General features: G+C 34.9%; 2 protein-coding genes across 3 annotated transcripts in view; one reads left to right on the forward strand and one right to left on the reverse strand.

Annotated features, from left to right (window-relative positions):
- The window catches only part of LOC114355556 (speract receptor), a 52,832-nt gene extending 36,342 nt beyond the window's left edge, over nt 1-16,490 (reverse strand). The window contains exons 1-6 of one of the 2 annotated variants that reach the window (XM_028308470.1): nt 16,328-16,490; nt 16,008-16,207; nt 15,691-15,798; nt 13,920-14,069; nt 10,087-13,547; nt 9,585-9,760 (exon numbers count right to left, since the gene is read on the reverse strand). In XM_028308470.1, coding sequence (XP_028164271.1) covers nt 9,749-9,760; nt 10,087-13,547; nt 13,920-14,069; nt 15,691-15,798; nt 16,008-16,207; nt 16,328-16,359 — 3,963 coding nt within the window. In that variant the 5' untranslated portion in view covers nt 16,360-16,490 and the 3' untranslated portion in view covers nt 9,585-9,748. Of the gene's footprint in view, nt 1-9,584; nt 9,761-10,086; nt 13,548-13,919; nt 14,070-15,690; nt 15,799-16,007; nt 16,208-16,327 lie in introns of those variants that run through there. The other variant, XM_028308471.1, reaches the window with a different exon arrangement.
- A 7,181-nt stretch (nt 16,491-23,671) lies between these two features.
- LOC114355534 (syntenin-1) lies at nt 23,672-26,310 on the forward strand. The gene is made up of 5 exons (XM_028308425.1): nt 23,672-23,770; nt 24,006-24,229; nt 24,361-24,692; nt 24,854-25,117; nt 25,428-26,310. Exons 2-5 carry the CDS (start codon nt 24,014-24,016, stop codon nt 25,474-25,476), a joined length of 861 nt encoding a protein of 286 aa, XP_028164226.1. The 5' UTR covers nt 23,672-23,770; nt 24,006-24,013; the 3' UTR covers nt 25,477-26,310.
- Nucleotides 26,311-27,284: the final 974 nt, after the last annotated feature.

Consider the following 27,284-nt stretch of genomic DNA (forward strand, 5'->3'; position numbering starts at 1 on the left):
CACTGCGCGTGCAAAAGTTGTTTCACACCGCCGCGACCGCGATGGCGATCACTGCGCGTGCAGGTTGTCACTGTCACCACAACTGTCACGCATATTGTCAATCACGCCTATTCGGCAAAATGGAAACTGAATTAAATGATTTGTTTGGAGCTTTTGATGCAATTGAGACAGTGGAAACACTTTTTCACTCAAGTTTATTCAGGCGGCCATATATTATAGAATGAGACAGGATTACATGCGGTATTGGTAGTAGGTATTGGTTACTCATAACCAAGCTATATTTCTGGCTTCGTTTGTAGTCCCTAGAGCCCTAACAATACCTTTTAATTAGATTTAAAGAAAGGTTTGATAGGAAGGAGGACTGCACTAAGGCTTTCTTGGCCTCAGTGGGGGAAATGAAACACAACGCGGACGGTTGATATCTGGTTTATTACTGTTATGCTATTGCTATACATATACAAGATTTACATAATGTACACAATTAAATGTGTCCAGTCCAATGTGCCGTCGGTGTAGAGTGCCTACGGTGCACGTTCGTTCAGGGTTCATGGGCCAGTCGGCTAGCATGTTGTAGGTCGCGGTCGATGCTGACATGCTCGTACAGTATCCTTGTGGGCAAGTAAGATTATAACCAATTCATCTTTTTCCTCGAGGGAAAAAATTTGCCCCCATTATCTTTTACCAATGTGGTTCTTATCGTTAAATCGCACAAAACTACACAGAACTCAACACAACATCTATCAAAATCAATTTTCATTTTAATTTTTGGTGCAACAGTCATCTTGACATTTACTTTTTTAAGGCAAAGGAAATTACATTATGCACCCAAACCACAGAGTACATAATAGTCCAAATATCTTTTTTGTCTTTAAAAATAACTCAAAAAACCCAGTTTTGATCAACTAGGTGTTTCTAGTGGCACTAAATTAATGACTGAGACGTTTGATGACTTTAATTAGGTTTTTATTTATGGCATAAGTACTTAGAATTGCTCTAGGGCCTTTGAGAAAGCTGCAGACATGTACATTCTCAATTATTTTGTTCTGCAGATAATATCCTAATTTTATTTATGAATTTGAAGAAGCAGGTTCTCAAGAAAACTAGAATAATTTGTTTATTACATAAAAATAAATTCTGATATTGATACTTTATTCTAAAACCTTTTTTATTATTCAAGTAGGTCTGACTAGTGGTATGTTATGAATAATTCATTTTTACTTACTATTTATTACATCGATTTTAAAAAACAGAAACGTCACAGTGACAAATGTCGCGATGATCGCTGATCGCTGCGTGCAGACTAGACGCTGCATAGATCGCCGCGACCAATGACAGGACGCGTTGATGTGAACACATCGCTACAAATTCATACACACTGTCTGGTCGCCATCGCCATCGTCATCGTGCACGCCGGCTGCACGCGTTGGTCTGGTCTAACCATATACATTCTCAATTATTTTGTTCTGCAGATAATATCCTAATTTTATTTATGAATTTGAAGAAGCAGGTTCTCAAGAAAACTAGAATAATTTGTTTATTACATAAAAATAAATTCTGATATTGATACTTTATTCTAAAACCTTTTTTATTATTCAAGTAGGTCTGACTAGTGGTATGTTATGAATAATTCATTTTTACTTACTATTTATTACATCGATTTTAAAAAACAGAAACGTCACAGTGACAAATGTCGCGATGATCGCTGATCGCTGCGTGCAGACGCTGCATAGATCGCCGCGACCAATGACAGGACGCGTTGATGTGAACTCATCGCTACAAATCCATACACGCTGTCTGGTCGCCATCGCCATCGTCATCGTGCACGCCGGCTGCACGCGTTGGTCTGGTCTAACCTTAAGATGGTGCAACCCAGCCTAACAGTGCTTGGACAATGACTATTTCAACAAAGTATTATACCTACGTTTTAAAAGCATTCAAAATAAATAGAACTCACCGTGTTATCAAGATATTTGGCAAGAGAAAAGCTTTCATTTGTATGCGTGTCGTGCCAGCGCCCGCATGTCAAACGTACCACCGTACACAATGCCGGTGCGCCGGCGCAGCCTTCGCACCCGATACATATTAATGTAACGTTTAACATCGATTTAGGCATTACCTACATACGCGATATCTAGGGTTTCTGATTTCTCGACTTATTTTTTTTCTCGAGTTTCGAGAATTCTCGAGGCCAAAGTCTCGAGTTTTCTCGGGTCTCGAGTCTTTTAATGAAAACTGCTGAAATCGGTTGAAATTGAATAAAAACACAGGTTTTTTTAAATCTAATATACCTACTTTTATGCACAACAATCAATATTAGAATTTAGTACCACTTATTTTGGTAAGGAAAGAAACAAAAAATAAAATCTTCTTTCATAATTAATATTTACTAATAATCATAACAAAAGTCATAAAGTCTCGTGTACTTTAAGGATAAATAACAATAAAAACCTAGAGCAACAATTGAATCACTTGTTTTCTAAAGAACAGAAGTCCAAATAGCAAAATTACGATAAATAGTTTTTTTTTTTTTTTTGAACAAAAAAAACTTTTTAATAAATTTCTTACAGATATGGACTTGAATAAATTTTACGAGGAGGCACGAGTACCTAACCTAACGTCTGTTAGGTAAGGTAACTGTCTAGTTAACAAGTTTTTCAGTCTTGAAATCAGTCAGAGTTAAACATACATAATAAATATATTATCATACTCGTTGGTGAACATTATTATTACTTAGTTTCGATTGAGATCATTACTTGCAAATCAAATCAGTTAAAAAAGGAAAGACTAGGCCAGTCTTAAAGCAACATTGACCTATTAAATAATTTAAACCTTACTTTTGTATAAGATAATAGGCTTTCAAGAATATTAAAGCTTCAAAATCGAAACTCGAGAATTCTCGAGCTCCGGTAATTTTTTTCTCGTCTCGAATGAAGCCAAATTTCTCGAGTTTTCTCGAGTTCGAGAAAGCTCGAGCAGAAACCCTAGCGATATCGTACCGCCGATACGCTCATTGGCATGCAACGTATGCTAGTTCCCATTTCGTAGATATCTATTCAAAATTGGCGATAACCTTAGGCATACATATGTAGTAATTACTCAGTCGATAACGGTAACAATACTAGGAAATTATAAATGCGATACGATTATACTTGAAAAATTGAATACGAGTGATAGAGTCACAAAAATAAAATAATCTACTTAATTGAAAACTATTCATAAATAAGTCGTTCTATTCGAATAGTTTCATAATGAAAACTAAATTATTACACCTAATAAGAATGTTTTTAAATCCAAACAAGTAAACACGCGTTGAAGTCTTTCTGTAGTTCAAAAGAATAAGTATAATGTGTTTTATGAAATAAAACGAAATCTACAGACGGATGAATGCTATTTACAAAAAAGTTTACTTCTGTAACTCAAGTCTGAATCTAAACAAACCAAAAATATCATTTTGTAGACATTGAATTAGTTCATGTCTCTCATTTCGGAATGATGTCCATCAAAACGTGTATGATTATGTAGAGCAAACATCCGCGAGTGAAATTATGCCAATGTGGAATAGTAAAATTAAATGGTTTTGGTCTATTTTCAGTATAATATAAAAATAATGTTCCGTTTATTTCCAACAAGAAGAGCAAGCCTATAGTTTTGTTGTTTTCACAGTTTTTATATTTCCTATTTTAATAAAGTTGTCAATGCGATAATAATTTTGACACATTTATTTCTTTATAGAGTTTAGTTAATATTTAGTGGAAATATGTTATAAAAATTACTGACAGTTAAAAGCTCTATGAGATGGAAGGAAATATTTTTGGCGCAGTTCTAGTTGTTGATATTTTACAGAATGTTTTGTAAATAATTCTAAACTCACGTTCAGGTTACACGAAATGCAAACCGTAACATAATTTTGTTAAAGAAATATCCTTTCTGTGTAATTAAAAAATAAAAGCACACTTTTAATTTTTAGGCAAATATGAAAACTTCACCCTCACAATTTTATTGAAATGTAACGAATAAAGAACATTATTTTCGTTCTGCATACGAGGTAATGAACATTGTAAATTAGAAGTATTTTAAAAATAAAAATTCATTTAGTAAATAATAATACCATTGGCTTATTACAGTACCTATCTAGAACTAAAATCGTTTATTAAATGAACCAAATCAAGGTTCAGGATTTAAAAGTTTCTGTGAAAACCAATTTATTAGTAGCTATAAATCAAAACTCTTACCTTGACCAATGTTGCAATTCTCATGTTGTTCAAGGATCTAAAACTTTCACTTAAACAATTGGTTTATCATTATAAAGTTCATTAGGAATTGTTGGAAAATTATTCCGCCATTCGTGAAGTTTTCCCGCCGGGCGGGCGAGCGTGTGGCGCGCGTCTCGCGGGCACCGAACGAGTTTTTAGACTGAGCCGATTTGGCCGTAGCAGTCGTTGCTTGCATCGCGTTTGTTATTTTTTTTGTAGTGCTTCTGCATTTATTCAACAGTTCTGGCTATTGTTGGTTGGTCGTTTAGCTGAAAAAGGATTTAAGGTTTCGGAAGCTATTGGTGGTGTACAATGGAAATAAGAAACTTAGAAGATATTTGCACCGGTAAAGAGTAAAAGATTTGGGGGTGCAAAGAAGAGTTATAGAGATTTTCCCTAGATATCTAGCCTTAAGTTTAATTGATACACCTATCCTATAGGAGTATCATTTAAAATTAAACTTCCTCTACACATAAATATACCTCCACCATTATTACTATACCTCTGCTCAAATGCCACAAATAATACTAATTTACCGTAGAACGTAAAACAGATGTTTAATAAACAGACCCATTGAAATTAGGTAGCCTTATGAAGGGGCGCGAGCGTGGAGCAGGATCAGCCTGTGTCCCGTAGAAAGGGAAGATGTATTGTTAAAAATAAGATTAATTTTAATATCCAATCAACGAGTTAATTTCAGTATAAGTAAACAGGTAAGGATTCCTCCAATGACGTCAATGAATTTCAATGAAATAAATAAATAAATACAGTAATTTGAAATCCCACGTGATATTAGGTAATGTTATAAACAGTATTATGAATGAAATACATAAACAGAGCCCGGTCACAAAATATAACAGAAGGTAAACTCATGTATGTACCTCGCTTTGCATACCTCTCTCGCTCGCACGCTCGGCCGTCGCGCTAGGGTTGTCTTGTCATGTGTTGCGTTTATTTCGTTACTAGCTTTCCGCTCGCGGCTTCGCCCGCGTGGAATTTTGTCTGTCACAGAAAAACTTTATCGCGCGCGTCCCTGTTTCAAAAACCGGGATAAAAACTATCCTATGTTCTTTCCCGGGACTCAAACTATCTCTATGCCAAATTTCATCAAAATCGGTTGCGAGGTTTAAGCGGGAAAGCGTAACAGACAGACAGACAGACAGACAGACAGACAGAGTTACTTTCGCATTTATAATATTAGTTGGGATGGTAGNTTGCAAACAAATACACGAGAAGGAAGTAGTATTTAGTTGAGTGGTTGACACTATTATCCAACTAATATTATAAATGCGAAAGTTTGGATGTCTGGATGTTTGTTGCTCTTTCACGCGATCACTACTGAACGGATTTTGATGTAACTTTACAGTATTATTGTTTATAACCCTGAATAATATATAGGCTATAATTTATGACGATCTGTGACAAACTAAATTTCACGCGGGTGAAGCCGCGGGCAAAAGCTAGTTATCTAATAATTCCTAAAACCTCTCTAAACAATTCGATATTCCTAATAATTGAGTTGGCTTTCAATTTCAATTGAAATTCAAATAAATAACTTACTTACCTCCCCGAATCAACTGGTAATTTAAAAAATGAAAATTCGGCATTCAATGATGAGTTTAAGCAACCAAATACCGAACAATTAAAATACGACTTTTTCTGTTCACTCATTTTCGTCAATTGCGCAAAACAAAATAATATCACAGGCGGTTGACCGGCGCGTGACTCAAGCGAACCACAGGGAACGTGTGGCGAACGTCTGTCTGTCGCGCCACGTCGCGCTCGCATTCGTCCAAGACAGTCTTGCTCGAGCGGTGTCTGTCTATGTGTGCGTGGCTCGAGCGCGTTTAGTATGGAGTTTGTCTTCTGTTATATTTTGTGGCCCGGTCAAGGCGAACCTGCCCATTGCACTACATACAGGTATATACCTACGTAGGTACGAGGTATGCGTCACAAACCACTAAGGAACAAAATACAGGGCGTGGGGGACAGGTTGGCAAGAATTTAAGCAGTTAGCAGTTAGTCATGTCACGACGTGAGAACTTTTAGATTTTAAGTAGAAGTGAAATTCTCAATATTTTCAGAAATTTCAAGATATTTCTATTATACAGTGTGTCCGGGCATGTAGTGATCAAACTTTATGGGCCAAATCTAGGGACAATTTTATCGATAAAAATACTTCAAATTTGGGGCTTGACCCATTTATCGCAAAATTACAAGGATTCCTGGTTTTTCTTGTGTTGGAAAATAACTGAAAAAGAAGTGAAAAAAGTCATGTTTTTTTCTAATTAAATCCATTCTTACTCCCTTAAAATGTATGAAACTTGTATCTGTTTTCTACTTCTGCTAATAGATAATTTTATTGGCTATCGCATGATATAAAATTTTTGCTTATTAGTGTTAAGCTACCCACGCTTTCACTTGTTTTTGAAGGAAGAGGTGAAAACTAAAAATTAAAAACTTAAATCCTCATAATTTTTCGAGAAATGGGTCAAGCCCCAAATTTGAAGTATTTTCATCGATAAAATTGTCCATAGATTACGCCCTTAAAGTTTGATCACTACAAGCCCGGACACACTGTATAAAAGAAAGTCGTGTTAGTTACACCACTTATAACTCAAGAACGGCTGAACCGATTTAGCTGAAAATTGTCAGGGAGGTAGTTTAGAGCCAGGAGAAGGACATAGGATACTTTTTATCCCGTTCGAAATTAAAAAAAAGTCTGCTTATTTATTGCCATTAAGGCGGAACAAAGTTCGCCGGGTCAGCTAGTTATAAATAAAAATAGGTATTTACTTATTACAACTAGAAATTGTTTAAAATCAATTAATTAAGTACCTAGGTATACACACTTGGTAAAGTAATAAACTGAGTAGGCATAGTGCATAGTGCACCTTTAACTAGAAATAGTTATTCTAGTAAAGTGGGAACAGTAGGTACCTACCTATCGTGTAAGTTCTTAGGACTGTAGAGTAAAAATTGTTGGGTTTGAAAAACTTGTTAACTTTCTTTTCTTGTTTATCGAGCTTGGATCAATGATCTGAGTTCGCTGTTTAGGTTTTTACCAAACTATCCCTAACCAGCCTGTATATGAATGGAATTCTTTATTGAACAGTGGAATTTGAAGAGAATCTGGGATAAAAACACATACTTTCCGCAGAATTACGAACTGCTGGAAGGTTATGTCCGCGTGGAATTCACGCACGTTTTTAGGGCGGGGAACTGATTTTTCCGGGATTCCAGAAGTGTTTTGTTACCAGAAAGTAGAGTCATCGAAAATTAGTTCCAAATGTTGCCATCCTGAAACCTAATAAGAATAAAACATCTCTTAGTTTCAGAAAACTACTAATTACAAGCTTTTTTTTAAAATACAAGATACAGTTTCTCGGTTCCGTGAAAGCGATTAAGTGTAGGCCTAACTTATTTCCAGCCTTTGCCGTCTAGTAAAGGCCAGTTGTCTCTATCAAACGGATAGTTAAGTTATCATACGCATCGTAAATTCTTCGCAACTTCATTGCTGGAGGCTATTGATAACATGTTTTTATGGAAATTTAAGTTTATGATGTAATATAATGTGATGGTTTTCTTCGGCCTTAGGCTGAAACAAAAATGATGAACGAGTACGTAAGTGTAGGTACTTACTTATCTTAATTTACAACACATACCTTAGGCGTTATGAAAATGCTGTACCTACTTACTTACTGATACTTGAAAGAAGTTCACTTTATGATTCCATTGAATTTCAATGATACCTTTATATTTTTATTGCCTTTGGCTCTATGACCTGAGCAAATCTCAAGATCTGTCTGTCTCAAAGATTGTGTACGAGTCAGCTGAAATGGTAGGCTAGTGGTTCTTGGGTAATAAATAGCAGAGAAGCTATAAATGTCAGGTGGATCGTAAATGTTGTAGTTTCACCAGTACTTTTGGTTACTTGGTTTGTACAGTAATACTACGTATTCTAGACCAAGACAGTTATGTACAGGCGACAATTAACTTTATAAGATTGTACTTGCAAAACAGTACCTATTACAAAGAACTAATAAGATGACACGGTGTAGCTTGATGTGCTTTCGTTCGCTATACACAATGGCACAGAAAATAATGGTAGTGGAGTCACAGGTAGAGCTTCGTCATGTCAATAGAAATGTAAGGGCTCAGGTAAAGGAAAGGTGACATAAAAGCAGTAAGTGTGAGTGGGAGAAAATCGTGATTGTGGGTTCGAATCCTGAAAAATATTTCTATTGAGTTGATGTGTTTGTACTTTTATATGGTTTTATTTAATATGTTAGTTGTAACATCAAGATATGATCCAGGTTACTTATCTGCAAGATTAGTATGTAGTATGTATAGCTATCTTGAAATAATTTGTTATACGTAATCAGATAATTAATCTTAAAGTTATCTACGAGTTAGACGAATTCTACCGAGTGCGGGATCTTTTAATGAAAAAGAACTTTTAAATCAGCGGAGTTTGTTCCAGGGCAGGGGTAGACAATGGGGAAAGACGATTCATAGCCATTTATCATCTTCTTATCTTGATTGCTCCAAGACGGTCGGTGACTAGTGATTAATAAGCTTAAGCCAGGATTCGAAAAAATTGCCAATTTCGGACCGGAATTTATGCAACTTTTGAACATAATATGTTGGTAGATACTTTACTTTGAGGTTGTTTTTAAGTAGAAATAGGCTTATTATTATCGAACAAATATTATGTCGATTGTCACAAGGTTAACGGCAGCGCCTGCAACTAAGTAAGTCCTAGTCATTTGTACTGCTTCAGTTTGAAGATTATTTAGGCGAGTGCATTACCCCAGCAAATTTTTTATAAATATTGTGCTTTAGAGAGTCGAGTGTATTGCAGATAATTATTAGTCCATCGTGAGCAGAAAGTCCACTAAGTTTCACAGTTTTTTCAGTTTTCCGCTGCTATATGATTAACAAAAGAAAAGCGCGAATAAGTAAAGTAAACGTTTCAGCTAGTAGGAATGTAATTTCGCTATTTTCTATCTCAACTTAAGTTTTGGAGACCATGCAAGTCTGCGAGCAGTGTGCAGGTCACATTTGCATGCAAACAGAACACATTCTTGGCCGGCTATTTGTTTCGTACCCGTGTTCTAGCGAGCAGATATTGCCTTGTAAACGAAGCACTTATTTGTTCACAATTTGTTGTAAGTAGATGAAAACTAGGTAGGTACTACGAGTAACTACTTTATTTTTAAGGCAATGTTAATATAAAGTCATGTTAGTAATTAGCTAGAATTACCTTAGTAATTACCTATGACGTATTCATCCACGTGTGAAGATTAATGTCTGTCAAATAAAATCAAATAGCTCCTCATGTATAAATAACAATTTATTCCTTAAAATAGTTTTAAAAATTATATGATAATGTGCTTATAAACAAATAACAAAGTAGTAATCACAGATGGTTGGTATTGCGTATACAACATCATAAATGAATCCTTTCTGTAGCTCCTCGGATGCACATTATTCTACTGCACTTTCTGTAATAAAAGTAGAACACAAATGAGTCAATTTGCAGATCTAATTTATAATGGGTTAAGTATAGAAAAAATCAAATATACAGCTAGCAGCATAGCAACTAATATTATAAATGCGAAAGTTTGGATGTCTGGATGTTTGTTACTCTTTCACGCAAAAATACTGAACGGATTTTGTTGAAACTTTACAGTACTATTGTTTGTAACCCAGATTAACATACAGGCTATAATTTATGCCGATCTGTGACACTAAATTTCACGCGGGTGAAGCCGCTGGCAAAAGCTAGTTAGTTAATATTTTAAACTAACACTATATTATTTAATCTTACCATAGTTATTTCAGGGAATATAGTGCTGAGATTGAAGTTGGCGCGCGAAGTAACCGGGAAGCTGATGGACCTGTCAACGTTGTGCCCCACGCTTTGCATGTTGGACGGCATGAGATGGCTATTGAAAAATTCTGGCTGATATTGCGTTGGCATTTGGTTTCCTACATAATTCGGGAACGTCAGTTCATCTGACATCAAGTTTGCGTGCCTCTTGCTAGGAGCTTTATTTTGCCACAGATGATGAGACGGATCATTCCACTCCTCGGCATCGGCATGCAGTTTAGCACGTTTACTTTGATATTTTTTACTAGAATCCTTTTTGGAACACTCCAATTTATGCTTCGCTGCTGATTCTCTTCGTGAACTTTTATAATTGGAAGGCACTTTATCGTGAGGAAACACCGTTGGGTTATTTCTCATTTTTAACTCTTCATACTTATGGTTTGTGTAATTACAGTCTGCTTGATTATAATCTATGAATTCGCTTGTAAACGGTCCACCCGTATAATTACTAGACATAGTTGACATTATGTTACTACTTCCTGGTATAAAATTAGAATAAAACGAGTTCGATATCGTGTTAGTCGTACTATTGTATAAAGTGGTCCCAGAAAACTGTTGGCTGGCGTAGCTATTATCAGTGTAATCCAGTATTGGGGGGAAATGTGACACTTGGGCAACTGAATTGTCCTGCGTATTAAAATCATTATACTTCTGCATTATAAACTTTGCATTGCTATTGTCTGGCATCTTTTGAGTACATCCACCACCACGTATAAGGGCTTCTGCAGAATAGTTATTTTTCTGTGTTTTGGAACTTTTATCAGATTTAATAGTTTTATTTTTGCTTTGGGAGAATTGAGGCATGCTTTCATAACTATTCATCACCTTGGCGTCGTTGAAACCGTAACAAGGCTGAGGTATCTGACTCTCTAATCGAGATGGCATTGCTTTACGGTTGTTTTCATTAGGAAAATATGTCGCAGAACTCTGTTTACTGGAATTTACTTTTGGTGTTTCTATATTTGGGACTTGATAACGGGAAGGCATGTTGTCAGAAGAACGATTCATCAATTGAGTCACTGACAAGAAATTGCCACAGTTTTGAATGTCTTGCGCGTGAGAACTAGCTCTATTTGTGATATCAGCACTTTTCTTTTTATCATGTGGACCTAAAGCCAAATCACCTACAAGCGTTGGGAGATTTATAGGCGGTGGTTCGATGCTAATTTCTGTCGGCCCGACAGGTCTCGTTGACGGCCACATTTGAAATTCTTCTTGAACCGGTTGTGACACGAAATTGTGCATAGATATTGGGAAATAGCTCTCATTGTGATCTTGTTTTTTACTTTGTTGGCTTACTTGACTGTAAGAACTCTTATGATTATCTTTGTTTTCGATAGGTCCAGGATTGCAATTACTTTCCATAGGTCTGATTTCTGATGTCATCCAATTAATATGCATTTTGGTGGGAGATTTTTTAGTGAACTTTTCTGGTAATTGTGGTTCCACAGGAACGTTAGTAGTTTTTAACAAATTATCAACACCAGTTCCAGATGTTCTTTTAACATCGAAATGTTTGTCATTCGGTTTAGGATTCGTGTGGATTTGGACATTTTCCAGAGGGAGGTAATTTTGGTTTTTATGTGATACGTGTGACTTTGAAACATTACTATTGCTATAAAATGGCGCGTCTTCTGACCACAAGTTCGTAGGTTGGGAATAGAAACTCGTTATAGTATCTACAAAAGACGTAGTAGGTTTACTAGAAACAACGTCTTTCTTATTAGCACTTGATACAAGAGGTACATGGAATTCAGGGTTGAATGGATTGTATGTAGTGGAATAAGGGGCTGACACTGTAGTCAGTATATTATCTTTGCAGAAAGTGTTTGAAGTAGTTGTGCAGTTAACGAAGTCGAAACTTTTATGCGACCAACCCAAATCAATATCGTATGTCAATCGTGAAGAGCCAATCTTCATAAGATTTTCTTCTACATTTGAGTAGTCTGATTTAGTTTTAGAAGTATACTTTTCCATAGCACAGGGATATAAACCGAGACCATTAAAATCGTGGCTAGAAGTAATACTGCTTGTGCTGTAAATAGTATTCTTCACAGTGCTAAATGGGTCACTTTTATAAAAGATGTTATTATTACTAACATAATTTGAAGATTGGTTTGGAATCGACTTACTAATATTGCAGTCGAAATCTAAGCCAAAGTTAGTATCTGCTACCGTGCAACTTGTCGATATCAAAGATGGCATTGAAAGATTTAAAAATGGGTTTTCATTTGACGACGCTGAAACGGCTGTAGAAGTTTTACTACTGACGTGCTTTGTAATCAAATTACTTTCTGTGTATTTAATAGGTTCATTGGGTTTAGGCTGAATGGCGGCAGATGGAGTTTGCGATTTACTAGAAGTCTTTGTCTTCATCTCATTAGGCTTCTCGCAATACTGTGCCGTTTGGGATGATACTTCACTTCGTCTTTGAGAGTTATCTTTGCTACTATTCGTTTGCACAGTGCTTTGTGGTTCATCTGCGGGACTATCAGCTCTATTTCCACTAACCAATGGAAATGACATAAGAAAAGCAGCAGTTGGCGAAGCTGCTAGGAACTCTTCAGCTAATTCGAGACGCGCATTACCAGTGTCAACTGCAGTATCACATAGTGTAGTATCTAAAATAACAGGCAATTTATTCTCCTTGTCTTTGTCCTCTGTTAACGTTCGTTCTTTTGCAGATAAGTCCTTGTTTAATTTGTTGGTCACTTCGGAATTTTTTTCATTGGCTGTAGGTTTTTCAATATTTCCTGATGCAGAAATTGTAGACGTCTTGACTTGAATAGTTTCTAATTTATCTTTACATGTTTCACTAATGTCTTTTTGGTTGACTTCAGGAGGCTTAACAATATTATTTATACTTATACTTTCTACTGTTTCTTTCTTATTACGAGAACTTGCTTTATCTTTATTGGAAATTGGAATAATAATGTCAGGAACTTTATTATCTTTTTCAGATACTTTATCTAATTGACTATTAGGAGTTTTGTCTTTTGTTTTAATACTATCTTCTTTTTCTTTTAGAATCTTGTCTGTAGATTTTTCTTTGATTGTTTTTTCTGGTAATTTTTCATTAACCTCAGATTCTGTCTCTTTTACAACTAACTTAGAATTTTTATTAGATTTTTTGCCATCTTTTTTTAATTTAACATTGTTTTTCTTTGATTTTGAAGCTGATAAAGGACGAGAGTAGGCTGAGATAGGTAAAATGTTAACCATTGTTGTTTTAGTTATATCTCCATTATTTCTAGTAACTATGGGCACTGTATTTTTGTTTAAATTTTGTATGTTTGGATCAACCAACACAATAGCAGGCGGAACTGTGGGGAATAATAAGGATCTTTGGGGGAACAGATATGGTGCCGCTGGCAGCACCACAATGGTATTTTCTGGAGCTGAAAATAATATTTTCATTTTTTTTTTATTTATTCACATACTTATTAATGCACTAAATTCTATACCCCTTGGTTATATAGAGGTGAAAATATAGACTTTGACCAACTACACTGTATCTATGCAATTAATATATTTGTAAGCTGTTTGTTTTCTGAATAAAACAAATTAAAATTAACTAATAGTAATGTTATTTATATTATTAAATCATACATTTTAAAATAGTCTTTAAAAAATGCAGATTTGTCTACATATTGTAACTGGTGATTGCTTGTGACATGATCTGGTTGGTTTTTATTGGCATTCAAGTTTGTGGCATCACTGGTTTGAAATTACTTTTATCAAAATTAGCTAAGCATGATTGTTCAACTTACGTTTTTTATCAATAGTCCTTGGTAATAACTTTGGCAAGTTTTGAGCTGCGATTGGTGTAATATTTATGTTTGTAGTCACTGCTTTCTCTTTTAATGTATTTTTATGGCATTTGGTTTTATGTAACATTTTTAGTTTTGCATACTTCTTATCTGAAACAATAATGTGGAGATTTTTATTTTACATTATACTATTGTGAGGTGTCCTAGGGATTTAATATGTTATTTTTAAAGACCTATAAAGTGTTTGATTGTGGTTAGCAAAGATTAGTTATGTATTATTTAAATTAAACAAGAAGACAATACATTATGGCTAAAGAAAATTCTAGCATCTTGAGCAGCGATGTTATGGATATCTGTACTCTAACCGAAACTTTCGGATATTTGAAATAAAACAATATCCGAAACCGTAACCAATTCAAAAGTTTCGGATGTAGGCAGTTTAAATTGATTTTTGTATTGTATTATATGTAAAGGCATAGCAGCCTGATTTACTTTATAATGCCATCTAGTATCAATGTTCAATGTTCTGTATAATTTTTTAATCATTCAAAACTCTACCCATCTTTATCTTAGCTAGTAATTAGGTAACTTTTCTTATGAAACATGTATTCATAAGAATTAAATATCTAACATGGATATGTAGAATACCACAAATGGTATTGAAACCTCAAAGTATGCAATTTGTAGTTAAGATAGGTACTGTTTGTTGCGGTAGTCAATATTTTATTTTATTTTGCATTTCTTAACCTTTAACTATGGACGTGAAAAAATAATCACACTCCCATGGACGTCGGGTCTCACAGACCCCTATCTAAAATTCTTCTCATTTTCATATCTGAACTAATTTGAATTTATTAAAGAGTTGCGATATATCTAATAACTATTAATAAAGGATTTAGTAGTAAATGGAATCAACTTTTAACCATTATTTAATTATTTTTTTGCAAATTTAAATAACTTAGACATTTTTCAGTCTTAATTGACTTGCCATCACATATAGGCTCCTTGATTACAGTCGATTAATAATAAATCAAATTTATATTTTTTCCCTGCTAATTAATAACCGTGTAACATAAAAACATGAACAAAATTTCTGAAAGACATGAAATAAAAATTTTGACAAGAGTTAAACTTACTAAAATTATACACAGTTGCCTAGAACACTTAAGACAAATTATCTCTACAGGCATGTGTCATCTTTCTTTGAGAGCTTTGATAGGCCAAATGTACACCATTCAGATCGGAATCTGCAGCAATGGCGCCTTCTAAGACGTCTCTCTCAACAGAAGAATCGTTTACAAGTAATACCTTACTCCTGAAATGTTCTTTAGATAGTTGGGTTAATAAAATAGCTGATGTACTCAGAAACTTTCTGCTATGATGAATTCTTAAACTAGAACAATTTACATAAGATTATAATAATATAATATAAAAAAATTATAGTTGACAAGTCACATCCATACAAGTATGTTTGTATGGAAATTATAGTCATCGGGTCTCCCAGACCCCGACAAAATTTTGGATGGTAATTGCTCACGTAATGAGTGCCGGAAGACGCTATTTTATGCCTTCTCGTTCCAAACACAGTTAAAACTGAAGCTACTGAGATGGTCAAGAGCGGCACGTGGATGGAAGGTGTTGAAACCGAGAAATTGAAAAGGGGGGTGGGCCTCTGAGACCCGATGTCCATAGTTAAAGGTTAAGAAAACTTACAGCTAGATGTTACATTAAGTGTAATATAGTGTATTTCAACTACTGAATGTCTACTTACTTTGTGTTCTTTTACTTGAATCCAAGTAAACCTGTGTTGATACTTCTGTAGTGACGGGCTTCTTCTTTGCTGCCTCAAGTTGAACATGCAATGCTAAGATTTCAGCTTCTGCAAATATTAATATGGGTATGTTATTACTTGAATTAATTGAGATAATGTCGAGGGAACAGATAACCTCTTAGGACTTTGTGATTATTACAGTTTAACTGGAATAGTTAATAGTATAAAATATCTATTTGCAATTTTTCATTTCAATTTTGTCAATGTTTATTTATTTGCAAAGAGTAAAGATATCGATTTTCACATTTTTCACTTACTAAATTTTGTTTTCTCTTGAGCACAATTGGTTAAACATATGATAGCTTTTTGCACTATCTCAATTTTGGGATACTGGACATTTTCATTATCTTTGCCAGTGGAGTCATCGGCTCTGTTTATTTCTTTAACAACTTCTCCTAGTCTAGTTATAGCTTCATTAAATTTATTTCGTCTCTGACGTTCCCATTCTCGGCAGCGGCTGTAACAATTTTATATTAAATATTATCAGCTTATATGTATTTTAACTGTGATAGATTAGAGGATTAACCAGAGAAAAAGCAATACTATACAAATAAAATGGACCGTAATTAAACTTTACCTAGGTGTACGAGCTTTTTGTACTGTTTCCATGGCGTAATAGGTTTTTCGTAATTAATCTGAACTTTAAAAACATATAAAGGCTTCTTTTCTTTACTTTTTAGCCTTAATTATTTCTGTTCTTTCGTCTCGATTCCGTTCCGAATTCCGATGTTTATTTTTTGACATTGACAGAAGTGAATGAATGAAATATAATATTTATCATTCGGGCTCATGAAGCTACATATAAAAATGGAGGCCACACTCCGAATACCTACTTGAAGCACAAACTATGTATCACTATCTCGCTCTCTGTGGGCAGACTCTCTTTCTTAATAAACAAAATACATATATAAATTTTCTCAAATTCAATGAAACTCAATGTAAAATCTTTATTTCTTAACATAAGTATCATTAAAAATGATAAGGGTAAATACTGGTAAAACGTTTTAGGAAGAAATTACTGTAAAAAATGTGAAAAATGTTTACATTGATCCAATGTCGAAAATCACGAAATAAACACTTACGCGTGGAATCTTATGTCATTACTACCGCAACCACGCACTACAAAATTTTGCACCATTTCTTGTGATAAAACAATGATTATTTCCTGTAAACAATCTCAAACGAAATTAACTGCATAATAAACAAAATAGTAAACAACCGCCATGATGGGCCGGATTGGGCCGATGTTGCCACATGGTACCGATTCCCCAGGAATTGGGATTATAATTCCCTGATTCGCCAACACATTAAACCTATACGGCCGACAATTTTGTGATTTTTAATTCAACTAGGTAATCGTAGTTCAAATATTTAATTATTTATTTGTTTAACTTCTGATTTGGTTAGTGAATTGGCTATTTCGAAGAATTTACTAGGAGATTTAAATCAGGAGATAGCAATACTACAGTCCACACTAAAAAGAGAAGTCGGCCCACAGAGAGCGAGATAGAGATAAGTAGGTATTTGACTCAAGTTTTTGTTCCAAGTCAGAGCCACGATTACGGTAACTTTTAACGTTTCCAATCCAGACACGCTTCTCGATTCTGCGATACGATTGGTTGTTCAACAGCGTACGTCAGCTGTTTTGCAGAATCAGAAACGCGTCTGGATTGGAAACGTTAAAACTTACCGTAATCGGGGCTCTGGCCTCCATTTGTATCTTTAGCTTCATGTTCGGGCTGCGCCTGCAGTCCGCAATGTGCTAGAAGCACAGACTAGAAGCGTTGAAAGCGCTTATGGTGACGATTTGCGCTTACGGAATTTTACAGTTATTTACTCTCTTGTCATAAGTGAGGTTAAAAATTGTTAAAAAACAACAAAAAAAAAACAATGTTTTTGCGTTTGCCTCATTAAAAATTTGCATAGTCAGATGTATTTCTTATTCAAAATTCTGACCATCAGAAATTAATAATGAAGTGAAATAGATCATCAAGGTGTGACATTCACATCACATTCTTCATTAGATAAAAACACCACATCCATATACTGTGAATACCACCATCCTGTGAGCATATTTTTTTTTTTATTTGTGGCAATTAAACCTCTCTGGGAGGTTTATTTCTGCCAATGTCGAGTGAAAAATATTGACATAGTTATCAATAGAACGTGGGTGTTTCAGTTCTATTGATTTTTCATGGATTCCGTGGGGTTAAGTATGCCCGTAAGCAGGTTTCGAGACGCCACCGGGTCCAAAGCGGGTTGTTCATACGACAACCCACTCGACACTCGATGCGCGCTCAAATTCGAAGTATTTCAATGTTTTTTATAATTTATCACTTCACTGCACTTTAGAACACAAAATAACACCAAATTTGTACACTAAAGTCCATTAAATAATAAATTGAAACCATTAAAACAGATCGACCATGCTTCCCGTTCAACTACCCTCCACGGAATCCGAGCATATTATTATTTCGGACTGCAGCACAGATGAGACTTCATGAGACAGACAGACTGCAGTGCCAATACCACAGATAAGGATTAGAGGCACAGATATGGATTAGAGTAGATACAGCAAGTTGATCGTCAAAGCGTGCCATTCCGATATGTCCAAATTGACATACATGGTCGAGTGATGTTCATGTAATCCGATTACAACAATCGGTTACGATGATTTTACGAGGACAGTAGTACGAACACGGTAGAAAGAAGAAATTATTTACGGATTGAGAATTGTAATTAACAGCACAAGTAACAAATAATTAATTAGAATAAAGTAGCAGTAGAAGAAGTATAAAGTAGCATTGTTTTTAATACATATCCTGCGATAACTCTTAATAGTATTAAGAGTTAAAACCATGGTCCCTGTATGTAGAGATGGGTAGTGGGTAAAAACCCATTTCACCCGATTGGGTTTACCCATTATCACCCATTCTGGCGGGTGAAAACAAAAATAGCGTTTTTTTAAAGTGAGAAATGGTATTTGTTGCTAAGGGGGCGTTCTAGTGTTACGTAATGCAATCTGGGGGGAGAGGAGGTCTTGAAAAACGTTACAATGCGTTACAGTGGCGGAAGGGCGGTCGATTTCAAGTTTTTAAGCAGAAGTACTTTGTAGTTGGTGTTGTTATTTGTAACTTTATACCGTAATGTCATCAAAGAGAGTGTTTGGCATCTTTGGCATCCCCCCCTCCATGTCCTTGCCATGATCACAAATTATTGTGTTTCTACTAAATTTCTTTTAAATCGGTTCAACGATTCTTGAAATAACACCATTTTATAAAATAATTGGTCACATCATCATAACGTGATCAATTTTACGATTTGGCCACGTATAAATGCATATTAGTGTTAAATTTCACTTATTACATAATCAATAAACTTAAATGAGAAAAATTCAATAAAAATAAAGAAAAGATACCAATTGAAATAATTATAAAATTATTTGTTTTCACCCGGTGTAAACACCCACGGGTGGAATGAAACGGGTTTTTATTGGGTTTTTACCCTCATGTGGGTTTTTACCCGGGTGGAAACCCATCTCTACCTGTATGTGGTGCACTCATACCGATCCCAAGGAACCGTACTTACTCATAACAATAAGACACACACTGATCCATGTATTTATGCACTTGATAAATTTATGTCTTAAAACGCTGGTAGGGTAAAAAAAATAACGAGATTTGACGATTTGTAAGAATTAATTTATTTTAAAAAGGTAAATAAAGATGTTTTTGGTTTTGTATTTAACAAATTATCAGTTTTATCGGAATTAATTAATTTTCGAATCGAGTCACACGATATCATTCGATGACTTTGCAAATGCAGTACGATGATACGATTACTTTTACGTTGCGGCAATCACTAAAATTCGCTAAAATGACACTAATGACGTTTAAAAAGTGGCACGCTCGGCTTCATACAATTTTTGACACATGCTGCATCTATCCCATGAAGCTAAAGATAAAAATGGAGGGCAGAGTTGGAACAAAAACTTGAGTCAAATACCTACTTATATCTATCTCGCTCTCTGCGGCCCTACCTCTCTTTTTAGTGTGAACTGTAGTATTGCTATCTTCTGATTTAAATCTCCTTATAAATTCTTCGAAATAGCCAATTCACTAACCAAATTAGAAGTTAAACAAATATGTAATTAATATTTGAAACTAAGATTTCCTAGTTAAATAAAAAATCACAAAATTGTCGGCCATTTAGGCTTAATGTGTTGGCGAATCAGGGAATTACAATCCCAATTCCTGGGTAATCGGTACCATGGTGGCAACATAGGCCCAATCCGGCCCATCATGGCGGTTGTTTAGTATTTTGTTTATTAAGCAGTTAATTTCGTTTGAGATTGTTTACAGGAAATAATCATTGTTTTATCACAAGAATTGGTGCAAAATTTTGTAGTGCGTGGTTGCGGTAGTACGTGGTGTCCTGGAAGTGACATAAGATTCCACGCGTAAGTGTTTATTTCGTGATTTCCGACATTGGATCATTGTAAACATTTTTCACATTTTTTACAGTACTTTCTTCCTAAAACGTTTTACGAGTAATTACACTTATCATTTTATTGATACCTATGTCAAGAAATAAAGATTTTAGATTGGTGTCATTGAATTTGAGCAATTTTATATTTTTTGTTTATTTAGAAAGAGCGAGTCTGCCCACAGAGAGCGAGATAGTGATACATAGTTTGTGCTTCATGTAGGTATTCGGAGCGTGGCCTCCATTTTATCTGTAGCTTCATGATCTATCCATATCTGTGATTAGAGGCCAATACATTCGCCCACAGATGGTTTTAACTCTTAAGAGTACATCGCAGGATATGTATTAAAAACAATGCTACTTTATACTTCTTCTACTGCTACTTTATTCTAATTAATTGTTTGTTACTTGTGCTGTTAATTACAATTCTCAATCCGTAAATAATTTCTTCTTTCTACTGTGTTCGTACTACTGTCCTCGTAAAATCATCGTAACCGATTGTTGTAATCGGATTACATGAACATCACTTGACCATGTATGTCCATTTGGACATATCGGAATGGCACGCTTTGACGATCAACTTGCTGTATCTACTCTGTATTTCAATGTTTTTTATAATTTATCACTTCACTGCACTTTAGAACACAAAATAACACCAAATTTGTACACTAAAGTCCATTAAATAATAAATTGAAACCATTAAAACAGATCGACCATGCTTCCCGTTCAACTACCCTCCACGGAATCCGAGCATATTATTATTTCGGACTGCAGCACAGATGAGACTTCATGAGACAGACAGACTGCAGTGCCAATACCACAGATAAGGATTAGAGGCACAGATATGGATTAGAGTAGATACAGCAAGTTGATCGTCAAAGCGTGCCATTCCGATATGTCCAAATGGACATACATGGTCGAGTGATGTTCATGTAATCCGATTACAACAATCGGTTACGATGATTTTACGAGGACAGTAGTACGAACACGGTAGAAAGAAGAAATTATTTACGGATTGAGAATTGTAATTAACAGCACAAGTAACAAATAATTAATTAGAATAAAGTAGCAGTAGAAGAAGTATAAAGTAGCATTGTTTTTAATACATATCCTGCGATAACTCTTAATAGTATTAAGAGTTAAAACCATGGTCCCTGTATGTAGAGATGGGTAGTGGGTAAAAACCCATTTCACCCGATTGGGTTTACCCATTATCACCCATTCTGGCGGGTGAAAACAAAAATAGCGTTTTTTTAAAGTGAGAAATGGTATTTGTTGCTAAGGGGGCGTTCTAGTGTTACGTAATGCAATCTGGGGGGAGAGGAGGTCTTGAAAAACGTTACAATGCGTTACAGTGGCGGAAGGGCGGTCGATTTCAAGTTTTTAAGCAGAAGTACTTTGTAGTTGGTGTTGTTATTTGTAACTTTATACCGTAATGTCATCAAAGAGAGAGTTTGGCATCTTTGGCATCCCCCCCTCCATGTCCTTGCCATGATCACAAATTATTGTGTTCCTACTAAATTTCTTTTAAATCGGTTCAACGATTCTTGAAATAACACCATTTTATAAAATAATTGGTCACATCATCATAACGTGATCAATTTTACGATTTGGCCACGATATAAATGCATATTAGTGTTAAATTTGACTTATTACTTATTAATCAATAAACTTAAATGAGAAAAATTCAATAAAAATAAAGAAAAGATACCAATTGAAATAATTATAAAATTATTTGTTTTCACCCGGTGTAAACACCCACGGGTGGAATGAAACGGGTTTTTATTGGGTTTTTACCCTCATGTGGGTTTTTACCCGGGTGGAAACCCATCTCTACCTGTATGTGGTGCACTCATACCGATCCCAAGGAACCGTACTTACTCATAACAATAAGACACACACTGATCCATGTATTTATGCACTTGATAAATTTATGTCTTAAAACGCTGGTAGGGTAAAAAAAATAACGAGATTTGACGATTTGTAAGAATTAATTTATTTTAAAAAGGTAAATAAAGATGTTTTTGGTTTTGTATTTAACAAATTATCAGTTTTATCGGAATTAATTAATTTTCGAATCGAGTCACACGATATCATTCGATGACTTTGCAAATGCAGTACGATGATACGATTACTTTTACGTTGCGGCAATCACTAAAATTCGCTAAAATGACACTAATGACGTTTAAAAAGTGGCACGCTCGGCTTCATACAATTTTTGACACATGCTGCATCTATCCCATGAAGCTAAAGATAAAAATGGAGGGCAGAGTTGGAACAAAAACTTGAGTCAAATACCTACTTATATCTATCTCGCTCTCTGCGGCCCTACCTCTCTTTTTAGTGTGAACTGTAGTATTGCTATCTTCTGATTTAAATCTCCTTATAAATTCTTCGAAATAGCCAATTCACTAACCAAATTAGAAGTTAAACAAATATATAATTAATATTTGAAACTAAGATTTCCTAGTTAAATAAAAAATCACAAAATTGTCGGCCATTTAGGCTTAATGTGTTGGCGAATCAGGGAATTACAATCCCAATTCCTGGGTAATCGGTACCATGGTGGCAACATAGGCCCAATCCGGCCCATCATGGCGGTTGTTTAGTATTTTGTTTATTAAGCAGTTAATTTCGTTTGAGATTGTTTACAGGAAATAATCATTGTTTTATCACAAGAATTGGTGCAAAATTTTGTAGTGCGTGGTTGCGGTAGTACGTGGTGTCCTGGAAGTGACATAAGATTCCACGCGTAAGTGTTTATTTCGTGATTTCCGACATTGGATCATTGTAAACATTTTTCACATTTTTTACAGTACTTTCTTCCTAAAACGTTTTACGAGTAATTACACTTATCATTTTATTGATACCTATGTCAAGAAATAAAGATTTTAGATTGGTGTCATTGAATTTGAGCAATTTTATATTTTTTGTTTATTTAGAAAGAGCGAGTCTGCCCACAGAGAGCGAGATAGTGATACATAGTTTGTGCTTCATGTAGGTATTCGGAGCGTGGCCTCCATTTTATCTGTAGCTTCATGATCTATCCATATCTGTGATTAGAGGCCAATACATTCGCCCACAGATGGTTTTAACTCTTAAGAGTACATCGCAGGATATGTATTAAAAACAATGCTACTTTATACTTCTTCTACTGCTACTTTATTCTAATTAATTGTTTGTTACTTGTGCTGTTAATTACAATTCTCAATCCGTAAATAATTTCTTCTTTCTACTGTGTTCGTACTACTGTCCTCGTAAAATCATCGTAACCGATTGTTGTAATCGGATTACATGAACATCACTTGACCATGTATGTCCATTTGGACATATCGGAATGGCACGCTTTGACGATCAACTTGCTGTATCTACTCTAATCCATATCTGTGCATTCGCCAATCGGTCATTCGTTTTGGTCATTCGGTCAACAAACGTCAAACAACAACTGTCAAAAAAGAAAGAGGACGAGGAGGACACAGACGGATTTTACAAATTAATTTAATTTACTTGTTTTGCCTAGGAAGTCCATAATATTGTAAGTACTTCTGACATCCTTTTTATTAGGATAATTCAAATGTAATTTGGTCGTTCAAAATTAGTCGCAAACAAATAGCAAAATCGTTCGATTGCTGGGTGTGTTGTTTGCCTTGTTTATCAAAACACGAGTTTTAATAAAATTAGATACCTACCATAACCCTGCCCTCCTTTGCTACTTTTGTTGAGAATAATAATTAGTGCCGTTTTAATGTATTTATTAAATTCTCTTTTAGCTATCAAAATGTCTCTGTATCCATCTTTGGAGGATATGAAAGTCGATACGATGGCGCGAGCACAGATGAGTCATCAGCAGGGGCCGCCCTCGTACCATGCTGCCCCCATGCCTCCGGTGCCCAGCGCTCCTGCCCATGTCTATCCCGCACTTGGGAACTACATGGGGCTGGAATTATCAGCGGATGTTATTGCGCGTAATATGCCCGAGTATCAGGTTCAAACAGTGAGTATTAAATTACTTTGTATGTTGCACAATCATTTACAGCTTGTGGTCAGGCTAATTAGACAAGGACTGACTCAATCAGTCCAATTAGATTAATTAACTTACTTAAGTGGAACATTTCATTATTGTAGGTCTCTTCTGGAGGTGCAGGTCGCAACTTGATTGCCCCCATATCGTCCCAGTCACCATCACTGGTGAAAGCTACTGTTACCGGTGCTATCAGGCAGGTTGTCCTTTGCAAGGATAGAGATGGCAAGTGTGGATTGAGGCTACACTCGGTCAACAATGGAGTGTTCGTATGCTATGTTGGAACAGGCAGTCCGGCCGCCCTTGCTGGGTTGAGATTTGGGGATCAGATATTGGAGATCAATAATGTGGCTCTTGCAGGAATGAGCATGGACCAATGCCATGGATTATTAAAGAAAGCCCCAGCCAATGGCATTTATATGGCTGTCCGTGACAGGTAAATGTTTAGTTATTACTCATACACAATAATTCAATAAAATGTTTATGAAGATTGTTTACTTTGATAATCAGATAAGAATGTTATTATGACTAACACAAGCAAGATTATAAGAAGCAATAGTAAATTGTACTTGACACTACCTTCAAATTCTATTTCAGACCGTTTGAGAGGACAATAACCCTTCACAAAGACTCGCTTGGTCATGTTGGATTCCATTTCAAGAATGGCAAAATTGTTGGACTTGTTAAAGATTCGTCAGCAGCTCGCAATGGCTTGTTAACAGACCACCAGCTCTTAGAAATCAATACAATTAACGTTGTTGGAATGAAAGATAAGGAGGTTTCTAAAGTTATTGATGAGAGTCCGTCAGTCGTAAACATAACCATAATACCCTGCTATATTTATGAGCACATGATAAGCAAGTAAGTACATTATTATCTACTCATAATATTTCCTTTATTTTCCATAGCTGATGTAATGTAGTTATTGCTAACATTTGAGAACTTGATCCAATCGTTTAAAATTCATTTTAAAATCTCATTTGTGTGACATCATAGTTGTTGGGTTTTCCCCTATTGGTTATTGGGTTTGTTTTGGAAACTTCCTGTTAGTCACCCATAATTATTAATGCTTTTGTATAAACTATGCATATAATGCAGTGCAACCTACCTAATTAGGATTATTGTTTGTAATGAACATATTATAATAATAATAATTTTTATTTCTTTTCAGGATGTCATCAACATTGTTCAAAGAGTTGGATCGTACACCTGCAGTTTAAAAGGACAGATGCTTTTATTCTAAATTAAGCCACCCTTTTCACGAATTTATATTACATAATTATTATTTTCTATTGGCACATACTGTAATCTGTTTCACTTTTGTAACTAAAATAGTGATAGCACATAAAATAAGATAAATGATGAGCAGATAATTATTTCCATTTGATCCTAATGAGTGGTGAAATGCACCATACACTTTGGTTGTTTATAAAGATAGGAGATAGCATTAATGACTGCTCGACTAATCTGGTTAGAGTGGTTGCCTACTATCTACGTACATGCTATCTTGATTCAGAAATACCAAGTTTGTTTGAACCTATTGATTGCCTCAGGGGAAACGATTTTTTAGCATTGTTTTAAGTATAATGTTGCGTCATGCTAGTTAGTAACGGCTGTGAGGATCTGTTGCCAATGAAGGAGATTATTATCATACCAAATTTTGTTGCCATATTTTATTTGAAATTTCTCAGATGCAATGACCTAATACTTGACCAGTAGGCCTAGAATGCGCGCCGCGATAAGCGGTTATCACGCCATTTTATCGATTTTGTCCATACATTTTGACGTCGATAAGAGTATATCACGGCGCGCATCCTAGCCCAGCAGGTCAGAATGATGGAAAGAAAGGTCGATTTTTTAATCACTCGTTCTACATTTTTTGGGACAAAGCATTCTACTTGATGGAATGGTGCATGTCTAAATGTATCTCCCTTATTCATATAAAAAATATTAATTCATATCACTATTCATATTTTCATTTCAGTGTGATGAAAGCCATTAACTAGAATTTTGCTTCATAAGACAATTACTTTTTTTTATGAATAGGGGAGTATGTATGGTAAAATAAATAGAATATAACTTACTTTCCATTTAAGGATAGATATTTTTATGGTAAGGTTTAGTAGTAGTTAGTATGTTGTGCACTTTATTTACAATTTTCTATGTTTCATAAAGCATTTATAGTATAGTTTAAAACTGAAGATTTTGCCTTTCAATAACTCAAGATACAACAAAAAGCCTTTTAAATATAGTAGATAAAATGTTGATGGTTATTTGGAATTTATTATTACCTATATTTAAACAAAGTATATAATTTAAGTTTCTATTTGTTTTTATTATGCCTTAACCTGTCTAGTAAATATTATATTTTTAATAAATAATGAAGTGCTATTGCAAATTATTATTATTTTTTAAATGTAAACTTATTATTTTTCAATATTCACTGTCAACATTCCTATTTCAGTTTTAAATAGAGTTATGATGATACATTTACATAATGTTTTATAACTTGACGTCAGATTTTAATATACCTACCTACCTTTTGCAGTCGGCTAAATGCGATGTTATGACCTTTGAAAATTGAACTTGAAATGAAACCAGAGTAATCGATTTGTATAATGTTATTTATGTTTGGATTGATTACTAATCGTTTGGTTTGAATTGTAAATTTGTGATTTGGAAGTCAAAAGTATTAAATGTACGTAAATCAATTTTAGTTTACGTAAAACCCCGAAAATGAGTTATTTTGTTGAATGTAACAATACGCCATGTAATAATAATTTAACTGTTGAAAGGTTGTTGTTGCATTTTATGACATATAATAAAAAGAAAAGTCTAAAAAGGTGTGTGTATTTGTAAACATTTTACTTAGCAGTTCGAAAGTATGGAAGATTTCGACCCCAAAGTCAAGTTTGTGTTCGAATCGTAATAAATGTTTGTTAGAACAATATAATGTGGTCTCGGGAAATTAATGGATAAAAAGAAGAATCGAGGAAAGAGATGGTCCTACCTAACCTTTTCTACGCAA

This window comes from Ostrinia furnacalis, unplaced genomic scaffold (assembly GCF_004193835.3).
Source record: "Ostrinia furnacalis isolate ACB-3 unplaced genomic scaffold, ASM419383v2 OfSCF2419, whole genome shotgun sequence".
Taxonomy (NCBI): Eukaryota; Metazoa; Arthropoda; class Insecta; order Lepidoptera; family Crambidae; genus Ostrinia; species Ostrinia furnacalis.

Excerpts from the sequence above, each read along its gene's own strand:
- LOC114355534 (XM_028308425.1), top strand. The coding sequence starts at position 24,014 with ATGTCTCTGTATCCATCTTTGGAGGATATGAAAGTCGATACGATGGCG. Across the intron at positions 24,230-24,360 it reads CCGAGTATCAGGTTCAAACA|GTCTCTTCTGGAGGTGCAGG; the intron begins GTGAGTATTAAA and ends TCATTATTGTAG. Across the intron at positions 24,693-24,853 it reads TATATGGCTGTCCGTGACAG|ACCGTTTGAGAGGACAATAA; the intron begins GTAAATGTTTAG and ends ATTCTATTTCAG.